This window comes from Stegostoma tigrinum, chromosome 10 (genome assembly GCF_030684315.1).
Source record: "Stegostoma tigrinum isolate sSteTig4 chromosome 10, sSteTig4.hap1, whole genome shotgun sequence".
NCBI lineage: Eukaryota > Metazoa > Chordata > Chondrichthyes > Orectolobiformes > Stegostomatidae > Stegostoma > Stegostoma tigrinum.
The window spans coordinates 70,426,007-70,442,343 of NC_081363.1; the positions used below are offsets into that span (position 1 = coordinate 70,426,007).

General features: G+C 43.3%; 1 protein-coding gene across 25 annotated transcripts in view; it reads right to left on the reverse strand.

The window, feature by feature from the left end:
* The window catches only part of LOC125455632 (alpha-(1,6)-fucosyltransferase), a 658,909-nt gene that overhangs the window by 63,540 nt on the left and 579,032 nt on the right, over positions 1-16,337 (reverse strand). For all 25 annotated transcript variants that reach the window (XM_059649250.1, XM_048537870.1, XM_059649243.1 and 22 more), the window contains one exon: positions 4,470-4,707. In XM_059649250.1, coding sequence (XP_059505233.1) covers positions 4,470-4,707 — 238 coding nt within the window. The remainder of the gene's footprint in view (positions 1-4,469; positions 4,708-16,337) is intronic.

Below are 16,337 nucleotides of genomic sequence, written 5' to 3' on the forward strand. Positions count from 1 at the left end.
CACTATTTTCTTTCGAACTCTTTGACCAAACTTTATCTCCTTTTCCAATACCTTGTTCAATGGCTCAGGATCAACTTTTGTCTGATTCCAATCTTACGTTTATCCATGCTCAGATGGGAAAATTGGCAAACTCAGTGGCTGCTCTCTGCCACTATATTGAGAAACCTTGGAAAATACTCACGTTAGGAAAAGTGCCATGTCCCATAGTCAACATAATAAGTAGTATTCTTGACAGAAGACTCACTGAATGCCATCATTTGAACAAGATCTCCACTCTGGATAAACTTTCATGTAAAGTTTAATCTGGAAATTGGAATTTCCAAATTGTAACAGCAGTATTTCACAGACTAACCTTTTATTTATGGGATTGTAGAATTATACAGCATAATTGACAGTCACTTGGGCATCTGTGTCAGCTCTTTGCTTGAACTATCCATCGAATCTCACCAGCTCTACTGTTCCTCTACCATGATGCACACTGCCTTACTGTTTAGAAAGGTACTTCCAGCCTTATTACATGAACAGCGTATTCCCTGTTTCAACACTGCACATGGGATTTCCTGTTCCTGGCTCCAGAAAAAAGCTAAATTGGCATTTGCCGAGTTGATTGGATTTACCACCAGAATAAGTGAGTTGTGGTGAGCCAGCATTTAAAAAAAACACAATGGTTCAATTGTTACAACAACTGTCAGGCCATTTCTCAAATACACATTGGCAGAGCTACAAATCTGATGTCATCCTGAACAATTACACATTGCTAATAAACTACCACAATGCCAAAGTACTGGAACTTGGCTTTTAGTGCTTAAGGTATAAACAAGAATGCTGGCAGCAAATTATAAATATGGTCGAAAACTTGGCGATGGAAGGGAGCCAAGGTAAGAAAAATTTGATGGTCAGTTATTAACATATTTTCTTTCCACATGCATACAGAATGGGTATTATTATTCTTGGTACATAGATTTATTGCTTCAGAAATAAGCCACAGAAGCTGTTCTTAAGGCTCAGCTAGGAGGGGCAGAGATAGGAAATATATAATAAAGTAACATGCAATGTCGAATCATAAGGAAGAGTACTGTATATCCAAAATCAGACAGCATAGTTTGCGTCAGTCCCACTGCATCAAATAAAGATGCAATTACATTGAATTTAAGTTTTGCTACAACTTCAACTGTAAGTATTCATTTCTGCTTTGGAATTTGGGGAACAAAATTCAATCCAGACTTGTTTTTTTTCCCCCCAGTTAAATCAAGCAGGGCTCTAATGCTATCCAAGCATTCAAAGTACTCCTTACATTAAGAATTCAGCAATTGCACAACAAAAGGTCACAAGAGGGAAAAGCCAGTTCTTTCCAAAATGATGTAACTGAGGTCACGCAACAGACAGAAAAAAAGCAAATCATGGTTAATACCAAGATATCAGTGTCTGCTGATACAACCCATTGCTCACTCATGATCATCAAAATCATCTGAGGGCTAGCGATAGACAGCTGTATGAAGTTGCTGGGCAGGCCCGTAAGGTGGCTTCTCTTTCTGCCCCACAGAAACAAGAATGAATTTAAGCACAGTGATCTGTCACCTGTGTACCTTCAATTTTTCTTAAAGGGTCAATTTCTGCGATGCTAGCTGCATCCACCAGGACACTGTGGTTCTGCTGTTGGGAATGTCCACACTGAGAGCTCACCTTGGGACAATCAGTTCTAAATGGTACAGGGAGGCACTGAAGATCTCAGTTTTGTTGAGACAAAGCAAGAACAAATCACTTCAGTTGTGCCGGGATGTCATATTGCTTACTTCCATCTGAGTAGTATTAATAACCTACACTCCTGCTTCAGACTATTTGTTTGCCAAACCCTTATCTGTATGCTTAATATGACCAGATTAGATTTTTGCTAGGTACTTTTAGAATCATAAAGTGAGACAGCAAAAGATGGAAACTATGTAACCCGTTGTCACTACGCTCATTGTTTAATGAACTATCAATTATTTTCAATCTGTGTCCTTTTATGATTGTTCCTCCTGTAGCTACAAACAGCTCTCCTATTTGGACAAACACATTATTTTGAACAACTCTATCAAATCTTTGCATACACTTGACCGCCACCTCAGTTTTCTTAACTCACACCAAGTCCTGTTCATCTAGCTCCATGTTTCCTGACTTACTATAGCTCCCTGCCCAGCTGTGGTACAAATGAAAAATTCTCATGCATTCTTCTTCAAATTCTCGCACTGTCTCATTCCACTCAACCGTGTAACCTCCTCCAGCCATATATAACCTTTATGTAATCTGCTTTCTTTTCATTTTTACCTCTTGTATATTCCCAATTTTCTTTGTGCCACCATTGATGGTTGTGACTTCAGCTATCTGGGCTCTAAACTCTAATACTCTTCATTAAGTCATTGACCTCATTATTTCCACCTATTAAGCCAATCTCTTCAAAGTTTTCACTATCTATCCTTTAACACCCTGTGGTATCTTTATACAAAGTTCTCGTTAGCTTTGCTTGATTGTCTATTCTGTACAGTGTGTTAATATCACACTGATTAGCTTCCAACATCAGGCTGGAATTAACACAACTCTAGGTAGCGGGTAGCACTGCCACCTCACAGCATCAGGGACCCGGGGTCAATCCCAGCCTTGGGCAATTGTCTGTATGGAGTTTGCAAATTCTCTCTGTGAATGTGTAGGTTTCCTCCCACAGTCCACAGATGTGCAAGTTAGGTGGATTGGCTATGCTAAATTGCCCCGCAGTGTCCAGGGGAATTAGCCATGGGAAATGCAGTATCACAGGGATAAAGCAGGGGGGGTCTGGGTAGGATGCTCCTCAGAAGATCAGTGTGGAATGATGAGCCAAATGGCCTGCTTTCCACACTGGAGGGATTCTAAGAAATGGGACAAGCAAGTTCTAATCACCCTTTAAAACATTCCTGCTCCCTTGTCCATCTGTGAGATAGAGATGATGTGTCCAAATCCAAAAGAAATATGGCAAAGAGAAAATTAAACATGCAAATTTTGTTTACAGAATCCTGCTCAACTGCTCTTGATGTTTTCTGAAGATTTACAGTTGTGCTTCAACCAGATAATAACTGCTGGTGGATCATGATTTATAACAGACATTCTAATAATCAGAAGTAAGCCTGCCATCGAAAAGATTGCTTTGTCGTCCTGACATTGGCATTATTCATTTCAAAGAAGAAATTAAACAGTTTGCCCACCAATTATCTGGTGACAGCATGATGAGAGTTTGTACTCTGCTGAGAATGTCTGACTTGAGAAGTCATGTGGGAGTGGACAAGGAGAAATACTGGTGATTTCTGCAGGGAGAGAGGGGTGATCAGGTCACCGAAGATTGCTGCATGATACTACTCCTCCTTCACCCAACAGTTTCTCTAAGCATTCCATTTATTTATTTAAAGATTGCACTTTACCTGGGTATTTTAACAATATAACTCATGTATTATCAACAGAAGGCATACAGGTGGCCCCCGATTTATGAACATCTGACTTACGGGACTAGGCACCTTTCTCACAGAGGGGCACATCGTGTACAAAAACAAAGCTGCTGGAAAAGCTCAGCAGGTCTGGCAGCATCTGTGGAGGAGAAAACAGAGGGCCCGGTAACCCTTCCTCAGAACTGATGGTGGCTGGGAAACGTCTGTTTATATGCAGAAAATAGGGAGGTATACGAGGAAAATAGGGAGAAAATAGGGTATATTGTGTGACCAATACTTGTACTTATAATGGCCATTTTATATTGCCCTCCATTGCGTTCTGACTTGTGTTCAAGGTGGCTTGTAAATAGATTTAAGGATGTAACCCATTCACAGCCACGGGGACTGTCTGTATTTTTATTTTATTCTCGTCACTGGCCAAAAGTTAGGAAGAACGCATAAATTTGCAGCACAGGTCCAACTCTGGAATGAAATATCAGTTCAATACCAGTGAAACCCCTGCACTTTGAGACGTTTTCGAGTTATGCAGCATGGAAACAGACCCTTTGGTCCCACTAGTCCACACCAATCGTGTTCCCAAACTGAACCAGTCCTACCTCTTACCCAAGAAATCTTCCAACTCACAGTGATACTGACAGCTTAACAGCAGAGTTAATTTCAGTTCAGTTCATCTAAATTATCTTCGATGTGTGATGGGAGGACTGCAAACTCATCTGAAAAGCTCAGGAGGTCTAGAATCAAACAATTTTGTGACATGCACTCCAATGCTTAGATAATCGTTAATTAAAATATGAGACTGCCTGCAGCGCTACAAAACGTATTGACGCCGTCGAGATCCTACCTAGAACAAAAGATGTTTGCATTTTAAATATTTATCATGTCTCCCACTTTAAAATCATATTTTCCTCAAGAAATTTGCTGAAAATCTCAAACTCTGACATCAGGTGCATCCAAATATGAAGCATAGCTCACTGTTCAAATAGTTGGAACGGCCACAGGATGGTTGGCATTGCTTACCAGACCAATGGCCAGTGGTGGTGCCAGATCTATCCATGCAGGTTTCACTAACTGGTTTGAAGACAGTCTCCCATCCCCCAGTGGAGTAGCGCCAGTTCTGAGATTCCAGGATGAGAGTGCGTTGTGTACCATATGCAATCATAAAGCAGTAGACGACGTGATGCAGCTGACAGCCATAGCCACACCCCTTGTTGATGTTACAAACCAACTTTTTGGCTTTACTGCAGTCTTTGGGGTTCTGAAAACAGAAGGAACAATTTAACAGTTAGAGCTCAAGAGTTAAACAAACTTTCGCTTTCCTATCTCTTCCTTATGCATTCTGTACTGTGTCTACCCAGTCCCGACCCAGGTCCTCAGTGATTCGACTATATAAACTGAACTGTTAGTGTCACATTTTCCCACTGGTAATATGGCACTTTTACTTCTAATTTCTGGTGATCTTTTACCATTTAAGCGTGTTCATAACAGGTCGTGCATAATTTATTATTTTTAAAAAACTTCCCACCACATAGAAAAGGGTCCCACATGCATACTCAACATCAATTTAAACAGTATTTTAACATGGCAAAAAACCTAAAGGCCCTCCACAGGAGTGCCACTCAATAAAAATGGGAATCACATGACATTAGATGATTTTAGGGAAAATGGTCTTGCAATCAAAGAGAATGGAATGCTCTAAGAACATAGTACAAAAGGAAGAAGGAACAAAAGTTGGCCATATGCTGATCTTTGTGTGATCATTTCATAAAATTATGGGCAATACTCTTAGTTAATTCCATTTTATTGCCCAATTCTGATATCCCCTGATTCCAAAGTTCAAAAAACCTAACATTCTCCATCCTGAGCAGGGTCTTGCAAAAACAGAAGGAGATAGAAAGAATTATAGCAGGGAATTCCACAATGCAGCGCCGAGGCAGATAAAGAATGGCCAGTGTTAGTGAGGTGAACGAAACCGCGAATGCACAAGGGACATGAATTGGAGGAAAGCAGACTTCATGTGAGGATTGTTGAGCTGGAGAAGGTTACACAGGTTACACTTAAGGAGGGGCAAGCTCCAGTGGAGGAAGTTGTTCACAAGCATCAGCATTTGGCACGAATTACTGCAGCCTTCGGAACAGGTTCTACTTATTTTAAATGACAGGGAAGATTTTTTTAAAAATGACAAGTTATACACTACCTGTTATGAGCACACTTAAATGGTAAGAGATCACAGAAATTAAAAATAAAAGTGCCATATTACCAGTGGAAAAATGAGACACTAACAGTTCAGTTTATATAATTGTACCACCGAGGACCTGGGTTGGGACTTTGTAGAGTAATTACAGAATGCATAAAGACAACGTAGGAAAACTAAAGAGACAAGGCGGCACTGGATACAATTGATCAGATCTGCAGACTGAGCTTACAGCTTTCTTGGAATTGATGTACACATTACACCTTGCTTGATTTTCTGAGTAACATGGTAAAAGACAAAATGAATGAAGGAGCATGAATGTGACTAGGAAAAAGAACTTTGAGGTTAAAAGAACAGCATTATTTACAGACAAAACATAAATACTGACCCAGTCAGTCAGGGATGGGCTTGCCTACTGAAATAAAACTAGATATAAGCTTCACATTATGCAATCCTGTCCAGACATCTATATGCTAGTGTAAAACCTTTGATTTTGGTACATTTCAAGCATTCTGTTTTTATTATTACTTAGGCGGCAAATTATTGAGAAATTTTAACAGAGGTTGCAGCATTATGGTACTATGAAAACTGTGTCAATATTTCCTATTTTGGCGATCTGAAAACTGGGAAAGGAAAGTATAAAAAAAATCAACCCGTAGTAATTTTTATCATTGATCTTTTCTGTTTCATTGTGTTAAATGTTAATAACTCAACATCTCTCACAAATTACAGATCCAAACAAAATACTAATTCCAATAAGAGATAATGGGAACTGCAGATGCTGGAGAATACAAGATAACAAAGTGTGGAGCTGGATGAACACAGCAGGCCAAGCAGCATCTCAGGAGCACAAAAGCTGACGTTTCGGGCCTAGACCCTTCTTCAGAGCGGGGGATTGGGTGAGGGTTCTGGAATAAATAGGGAGAGGGGGGGAGGCGGACCGAAGATGGAGAGAAAAGAAGATAGGTGGAGAGGAGAGTATAGGTGGGGAGGGAGGGAGGGGATAGGTCAGTCCAGGGAAGACGGACATGTCAAGGAGGTGGGATGAGGTGGTAGGTAGGAAACGGAGGTGCGGCTTGAGATGGGAGGAAGGGATGGGTGAGAGGAAGAACAAGTTAGGGAGGCAGAGACAGGCTGGGCTGGCTTTGGGATGCAGTGGGGGGGAGGGGATGAGCTGGGCTGGTTGTGTGATGCAGTGGGGGGAGGGGACGAACTGGGCTGGTTGTGGGATGCGGTGGGGAAAGGGGAGATTTTGAAGCTGGTGAAGTCCACATTGATACCACTGGCCTGCAGGGTGCCCAAGCGGAATATGAGTTGCTGTTCCTGCAACCTTCGGGTGGCATCCTTGTGGTACTGCAGGAGGCCCATGATGGACATGTCGTCTGAGGAATAGGAGGGGGAGTTAAAATGCTTCGCGACTGGGAGGTGCAGTTGTTTACTGCAAACCGAGTGGAGGTGTTCTGCAAAGCGGTCCCCAAGCCTCCGCTTGGTTTCTCCAATGTAGAAGAAGCCACACCGGGTACAATGGATACAGTATACCACATTGGCGGATGTGCAGGTGAACCTCAGCTTAATATGGAAAGAAATCTTGGGGCCTGGGATTGGGATGAGGGAGGAGATGTGGGGGCAAGTGTAGCACTTCCTGCGGATGCAGGGGAAGGTGCTGGGTGTGGTGGGGTTGGAGGGCAGTGTGGAGCGAACAAGGGAGTCATGGAGAGAGTGGTCTCTCTGGAAGGCAGACAAGGGTGGGGATGGAAAAATGTCTTGGGTGGTGGGGTCGGATTGTAGATGGCGGACGTGTCGGAGGATGATGCGTTGTATCTGGAGGTTGGTGGGGTGGTGTGAGAGAACAAGGTGGATCCTCTTTGGGCAGCTGTGGCAGGGGCAGGGTGTGAGGGATGTGTTGTGGGAAATGCGGTCAAGGGCGTTCTCGACCACTGCGGGGGGAAAGTTGCGGTCCTTGAAGAACTCGGACATCTGGGATGTGCGGGAGTGGAATGCCTCATCCTGGGAGCAGATGCGGCGGAGGCGGAGGATTGGGAATAGAGGATGGAATTTTTGCAGGAGGGTGGGTGGGAGGTGGTGTATTCTAGGTAGCTGTGGGAGTCAGTGGGCTTGAAATGGACATCAGTAACTAGCTGGTTGCCTGAGATAGAGGCTGAGGGGTCCAGGAAGGTGAGGGATGTGCTGGAGGTGGCCCAGGTGAACTTGAGGTTGGGGTGGAAGGTGTTGGTGAAGTGAATGAACTGTTCGAGCTCCTCTGGGGAGCAAGAGGCGGCGCCGATACAGTCATCAATGTAACGGAGGAAGAGGTGGGGTTTGGGGCCTGTGTAGATGCATAAGAGGGACTGTTCCACGTAACCTACAAAGAGACAGGCATAGCTGGGGCCCATGCGGGTGCCCATGGCCACCCCCTTTGTCTGTAGGAAGTGGGAGGAATCGAAAGAGAAGTGGTTGAGGGTGAGGATGAGTTCGGCTAGGCGGATGAGGGTGTCGGTGGAGGGGGACTGGTCGGGCCTGCGGGACGGGAAGATGCGGAAGACCTTGAGGCCATCTGCATGAGGAATATAGGTGTATAGGGACTGGACGTCCATGGTGAAAATGCGGTGTTGGGGGCCAGGGAATTGGAAGTTCTGGAGGAGGTGGAGGGCGTGGGTGGTATCACGGACGAAGGTAGGGAGTTCCTGGACCAAGGGGGAGAAAATGGAGTCCAGATAGGTGGAGATGAGTTCGGTGGGGCAGGAACAGGCTGAGACAATGGGTCGACCAGGGCAGGGAGGTTTGTGGATTTTGGGAAGGAGATAGAAACGGGCCGTGCGGGGTTGGGGAATAATAAGGTTGGAGGCTGTGGGTGGGAGGTCCCCTGAGGTGATGAGGTCATGAATGGTGTTGGAGATGATGGTTTTGTGCTCGGGGGTGGGGTCATGATCAAGGGGGTGGTAGGAGGTGGTGTCGGAGAGTTGGCGTTTGGCCTCATTGATGTCAGTGTGCCATACTACTACTGCGCCACCCTTGTCTGCGGGTTTGATGGTGAGGTTGGGGTTGGAGCGGAGGGAGCGGAGGGCTGCCCGTTCTGCGGGGGAGAGGTTGGAGTGGGTGAGAGGGGTGGAGAGGTTGAGGCGGTTAATGTCTCGACGGCAGTTAGAGATGAAGAGGTCGAGGGAGGGTAGGAGGCCTGGTGGTGGTGTCCAGGAGGAGGACTTGTGTTGGAGGCGGGTGAAGGGGGGTCAGTGGAGGGAGGTTTAGGCTCCTGGTTGAAGAACTAAGCTTGGAGGCGAAGGCGACGGAAAAACTGCTCTATGTCCAAACGTGACTGGTATTCGTTGATATGCGGTTGTAGGGGGACAAAGGTAAGCCCCTTGCTTAGGACTGACCGTGCCTCCTCAGTCAGTGGGAGGTCTGCGGGGATGGTGAAGATTCGGCAGGGCTCAGTGTGGCTGTCTACTGTGGGGTTGCTGGCTGTGGAGATTGTGGGCGGAGCGATGAGGTCGTCGGCTGTGGGCGGGGTTCCGTCGGCGTCGGCCACTGGTGGATTCTCTGTCAGATACAACATGAACGGCTTCCTTGTCTGTCACAAATGGCTACAATTGCAATGTCAATAATGCATGCAATTCAAAGTTGAAAATAAATTTTAGTTTTTGAGAGTTTAAAGTGGTTTAAGTAAAAATAAACTGAGAAAAAAGGCTTCCATTCTCATTTATTAAATTTAAAACGTAAAACTGCAGTGAGGTTAAGATCCGACGTGGCCTTCAATTTGAGCAGATTTACAGGATGGGAAACAATTACTTTGGGGTAACAGATGTAATCAATTCGCTGTTTCAAACATATTTTCAATTTTCATGTTTTCAATTAATACGTTAATTTATTACATCCATGGTGTTGTTCATTGTGAGTCAGTGGGTTTGTTCTTTCTTTTCACAGGGATGTATATAATGTCTAAGAGGGAACCTTAGGGCCTCAAGCCTGCAGTAAATGAATAAGTCAATTCCTGTTCATTAAAATATATTCTGGAATGAGACAGGTTTCTTGGGGATTGAATGTCACATTCAATTAACTTCAAGGAAGTGGCAAATCAGGAAGTTTGTCTGAAGGGCAGTCAGACCAATCTTGTCCATCTTACACCATCAGTGAATGTTAATAGGACCCCTATGTGAGTCAATTTCACAACCCAACACACAATGCTGTCATTCCCAGCAGACAGTTTTCCTGCGCAAACTCTTGGGACTCACAGGCTGAGATAAATTCTTTAAAAAAAGCAGAATCAAGTCTTTAAGTGATTGTATTTATCGTTGTTTACTTTAAAAATATCGAGAATGTGGGCTTTATCTATCAGTTTATTTTTACATGAACAACTTTTTTTCTCTCAAAGACTAACATTTTCTTTGAAATTTGAATTGTAGGCATTATTGACATTACAATCGGAGACATTTGTGTCACAGAAGGAAACTGTTCACTTTGTGTTTCTGAAAACCCCAATTTATTGAAATATATTGCATGTGTATACATTTTGTGATTGGCACCTTCTTGAATGTGACCTTGCACTTTTCATTACTTGTATCCTGATCAATTCTATGTTCTATAAAATAAAAAATCAACTTTGGAGCCATTTCCTTAAAAACTGACCACTTAAGAGTAAATTTGGATCGAGACTGACTATCAGAGGTTATCACCTAGTTATTCCTTTTCACACAGTATACCACTATTCTAACTGTAACATCAATTTTCCATAGTGTGGGTAAAAACACACGGTCATGTTCAATCAGCTGTCACTGTTTTAAATGATGGAGTAAGCTCAATAAAGAATAGACTGCTCCAGGTCCTGTGACACTTCCAATCAGTCCTTCCTGGTCTGAGACAGCACGTGAATTATTCAGTGACGGCTATCAGTGGCGGGATATCAGTGGTGTTATGTCACATAATACCATCTGTCTCATCATTTCCCCGCCACTGCCTCCATCCACTTTTCCATATGTCATGAGAAACAATACAGCAGCAGATCTGCTACCTGAGTAGGTTTGTTTATATTCATTAAAATGGGGAATGATAAAGCTGGGAAATACAGTATTTCCACCATCTCCACACAACATCAACACTATGGATTCTCATATACATCACAAAAAAGGTCAACAGTGAACTCCAGTGCAGCTAGAGATAAGAATGTATTTTCTCCGAATAATGAGCATGATAAATTTACTCTTCAGCACAAGTTGCTAAGCCTCTAAGGGTCAGCGATATGCTCAACTGAAACTGATGAAAGTATACGCAAGTAGTAAGTATGTTTGCACTGAACGGTCCACAGCTGTTCAAGGTGACAGCTCACCACCACCTTCTTAGGGATGGGCAATAAAAGTCGGAGATGCCGACATCCCAAAGCAGAATACAAAGGTTCCTCATGTGCCATTACGCTTGCAAATGTCTTGATCACTGTAGTCTGAAACTAGTCTCAGTTTAAACATGAGTTTGTAAAGTCAAATTAGCATTTTGGAGATAGTAGGAACTGCAGATGCTGGAGAATCAGAGATAACAAGGTGCAGAGCCGGATGAACACAGCAGGCCAAGCAGCGTCAGAAGAGCAGGAAGGCTGACGTTTCGGGCCGAGACCCTTCAGAAAATTTCATCCAGCTCCAAACCTTGTTATCACAGTTTCCTGGTATGTTGTCCGTAGCAATGCCTTGGCTAGAGTTTTTGTGAGGCCTCTGTATTTTACAAACAAATCAGGATGGATTTTGTCATAAGTAATGAATGCTCAGGACAAATTGTTTGATTGTATCTGTTCAGATACAATGCTTTAGCATTAGATAAAATAACCAGAAAGGAAAAGTAGAAAGGTGTTTTTGAAGGTCTTTAATGTTATTTAAAAGCAGATGGCACGAGCCACCACATTTGCAAAAGTTAAATTTACAGTGTCTGAGAGAGAGTTCTATAGTAATCAAGACACTTGAGGCTCGAAAGCGACTTGGACTGGAATAGATAAGCCCCAAGTCTTTTTGCAACGTGTTTAGTCGATGCTTATCGACAGCAAATTTCCCTGTGAGCATCAGAATTCCACTGCTTTTTTATTGAAATGTCAGTCAGAAAAATGAAATACATGGAAAATGACCATACAATGTGGCTTTCCCAGAGTGAAAAATTAATAGTCAGAAGACTGGTTCACCACCTCATTAAGGTGAGGTCTGAATGTTGCCTGAAAAGTCCCAGACAGTCTCTTCTCATACCTGGATTGGTCTGACTCCCAACCCCAACATCCATGAAAACAGTCTGGGACAGATTAGAGCTAGGAACCCAGCATACAAACTCAGGCCATTTCCTTAGCAACTGTTTACCTCTGGCCCTGCCTCCTAAAAACAAAGCCAATGGTGCTGATACAGAGACTTCACATGGTTCAAGACACTTTGGGAACTAAGTGGCAAGACATTATCTTTACATCAATAACCAATGGGCAGTTAAAACGTGCAGTGTGTTGAAAGTCCCATAGCACATTTTGTCACCTTGATGCCTTCACTTGCACATGTATCAGCAGGGGGAGTCCGCTAGGTAAACAAAGGTAAAGTTACCAGACCATCTTGTTAGAGAGAGATGACTGGTGGTGGTTTAACCTGAGGGTCACCATGCCTCAGGTGACAGGAGAGGTTGAGTAGGAGAGTCCTTCATGGTGACATCAGCCAATGCAGGATTCAACTGATGCTTATGCCATAGGCATCACTGTGCATTGCACATCAGCCTTCCAGCCAACTAAGCTAACCAACCACTAAGTCTGCTCGAGGATATAATGAAGCATCTAATGTTTAGCAACTCACTCTCTATACGTCTTAGTTATGAATATCTCTGGCTGAATGTATATGTTGCTGTTCCAAAAACATCATGGGCAGTGACTTCCAAATCTTCACATGGATGCTCACTGGAAGTAGCTCTCCAGCTTGTGCACAACTAATACTGAGTGCCATGAGCTTTACCCTCATCTTCACGACATAATCCAACACAAACATCAACTGAAAAGTAGGCCTGAGGGAGTGATGCCCAGTGGTCAAACTGACTTCTGGATGATAGGTTAAGCCAAGATCTTACCCGTATGGAAACGCAGGAAGAGGTGCCCACAGCAATTTTTGACAGAATGGTAAATTTGTTCTCCTGGCAACTGACCGATACTGATCCCTCAATCAATATGATCAAAGCAATTTAAGTGTATAGTTAACAGCATTAATACAGGCTCCTAATCGTGACCAAGCTGATGTTATGTCTTTCAATGTTACAACAGTGGATAGAGTTCAAATGTGATGAGAGTGCCCTTCAGTCCATTGCGTCTATGCTAGTAAAAACAAGAATCCCATTCTAATCCCATTTTCTTGGTCCCTAACCTTGTTAAACTTGATATTGGAAGGACATTAAATAATCAATTTAGTGAATTAAGCGAAGTGCTTTGGGATATTCTGAGATTATAAGACCAACTAGTTAAATCGAAGTTGTTATGGCAATATTTTGGCAATTGCCAGTTTCTAATAGAACAAAATGTGAAGAAAAGGTTGCACAAACTGAATTGAGAATTGACAGCAGAGGTTCCAGTTCTTAGCTTCTTAAGCACTGCCATTATTCCTTTTAGATGCAGGGTTCTGTTAGCATCTTTTGGACAACCTGACTGGGGTTTTGTCAAGAAAAGTTTAATATCTGGCTTTCAAATAAATGGGCAAACATTAAAAGCATATAACTCTCAGTTCCTCATTTCTCATACCCTCCTGCTGAGTCACAAGTCTTGTCAAACTGATGCTTTCAGTTGCAGTGTACATCTTTCTTTCTTCTGTATTTCTGTACAGTTTTCATAATTAGCTCTTTTCTGCTCCTTCTGATTTGCTGCCAACTCTGACTGATTTAATGAACATGGGCACAGATGGATCACTACTATTGACCTGCATTCAGTGCCAGTGGCATTCACCTGCAGCCATCAGGAGATCAGAATGGATTCCTCTTTCTTCAACCATTTAGCCTTCAGAACGCAGACTTGGTTTCTGGTCTATCCTAAGATTGCTAGTGCTCCTTATTCAGTTAAATTCGCAGGGCCGTTGTTCATTGTAAATCACACAGTAAGAAATTCTGTTTTATATCTTTTAAGCAAACAATAAATGATACATCAATATTCGGGCATCTAAGCATACACAACTGTAGCATTTCAAGGGAGTGGCTGGAATGGAGTGAAAAACCCCCTCAGATGCTTATGGAATTTTACGTCGATCATTAAACTGTGATATGCACAGTTTCTGCACTATGCAATTTACAACTCAGAAGGTGCATTTGAAGAATCAATAATGTTGTCGAAACATCAGCCATAATCTCCTTGAACAATACAGCGGATTCAAAGGGCTGAATAGCCTACGCCATGCTTTTAATTCGTGTTCAATTATTTGTTTTTTAAAAAAACTGCAACCAAACATTCTCTAGTAAATATTGGTCTCTAATAAGATTCAATGTTATGGCATTTATTCATCAAAACCTTGAATATCACTACTGACCATAATTTGGAAGAGGGACAAAATTAAACAAGGTTTCAGTGCTCAGCACAGCATGCCTCTCCAGCACAGCTTTTACTTCGTCTCAGTCACTGATAAGAGGCTATTCCATTTGATACTTTTAGACTAAAAATAACTTGGTCCCTACAGATCTTAAAAGTTGTGACAGCTTTCCAATTTGTACTACTGTTTGCTGCAGCTACACCTGCAGCTGCAGCTGAGCAATGGGCAATAGGAAGCCACATTTCAACAAAGCCTTTTGATAACATTTTACCCCCTCTGGCAATTGAATTTCCCAGGGAAAATTTGCAAAACTCAAAACTAATTTCAGGTTTCTCCCCTTACAAATGCCCTGTTATCTTGGCAGAGAGGGAAAGAAATACAATCACTTCATTCTCGGCTCCCACAGCTATCATCGCAAGTTTAAAGAATATGTACGGCGGTAGACTTGTTTAAATTAATAACTTCTGCAACAGAAATAACAAGGAATATTATGATCCAGCTAACAAGCATCCATGCAATCAGCCACAATCTTGACTCCCCAGCGTGCCTCATACATGAGGAATAAGAGAATGATCAGGGAGAAGGTAGGGCCGATCAGGGATAGCGTAGGGAACTTGTGCATGGAGTCTGAGCAGGTAGGGGAAGCCCTAAAAGAGTTTTTTGCTTCGGTTTTCACTAAGGAAAGGGGCCTTGTTGTGAGTGAGAACTTTGAGGAGCAGGAAAACAGGCTTGAACAGATCAAGATTGAGGAAGTTGATGTGCTGGAAATTTTGGCAAACATTAAGATTGATAAGTCCCCATGGCCAGACCAGATTTATCTTAGGTTGCTCCGGAAAGCGAGAAACGAGGTTGCTAAGCCGCTGTCAAAGATCTTTGCTTCCTCACTCTCCACGGGAGTCGTACCGGAAGATTAGAGAGAGGCAAATGTTGTTCCTCTTTTCAAGAAAGGGAATAGGGAAATCCCTGGAAATTACAGAGCAGTTAGTCTTACGTCTGTGGTCAGCAAGGTTTTGGAAAGAATTCTGAGGGATAGAATTTATGACTATTTGGAAAAGCATAGCGTGATTAAAGGGAGTCAGCATGGCTTTGAGAGGGGCAGGTCATGCCTCACAAATCTTATTGAGTTCTTGGAGGAAGTCACGAGAGAGGTTGATGAGGGTTGAGCAGTGGATGTGGTGTACATGGACTTCAGCAAGGCATTTGATAAGGTTCCCCATGGCAGGCTCATTCATAAAGTCAGGAGGTATGGGATACAGGGTGATTTGGCTGTCTGGATTCAGAATTGGTTGGCTGACAGGAGGCAGAGAGTGGTTGTAGATGGTAAGTATTCTGCCTGGAGGTCAGTGCTGAGTGGCGTCCCGCAGGGCTCTGTTCTTGGGCCTCTGCTCTTTGTAGGTTTTATAAATGACTTGGATGAGGAGGTTGAGGGGTGGGTTAGTATGTTTGCTGATGACACAAAGGTTGGAGGTGCCGTTGATAGTATCGAGGGCTATTGCAGGCTTCAGCGAGACATTGACAGTTTGCAGAGCTAGGCTGAGAAAGGGCAGATGGAGTTCAACCTGGATAAATGCGAAGTGGTGCATTTTGGAAGGTCGAACTTAAATGCTGAATGTAGGATTAAAGGCAGGATTCTCGGCAGTGTGGAGGAACAGTGGGATCTTGGTGTTCAAGTGCATAGCTCCCTCAAAGTTGCCACCCAGGTGGATAAGGTTGTTAAGAAAGCATATGGTGTTTTGGCTTTCATTAACAGGGGGATCGAGTTTAAGAGCCACGAGGTTATGCTGCAGCTCTGCAAAACCCTGGTGAGACCACACTTGGAATATTGTGTCCAGTTCTGGTCACCATATTATAGGAAAGATGTGGAGGCTTTGGAGAGGGTGCAAAGGAGGTTTACCAGGATGCTGCCTGGAGTGGAGGGCTTGTCTTACGAGGAGAGGCTGACTGAGCTTGGACTTTTCTCACTGGAGAGAAGGAGGAAGAGAGGGGACCTGATCGAGGTGTACAAGGTAATGAGAGGCATGGATAGAGTCGATAGCCAGAGGCTTTTCCCCAGGGCAGGATTGACTGCCATGAGAGGTCATAGTTTTAAGGTGTTAGGAGGAAGGTATAGAGGAGACGTCAGAGGGAGGTTCTTCACCCAGAGAGTTGTGAACGCATGGAATAGTTTGCCAGTGGTAGTCATGGAAGCGGAGT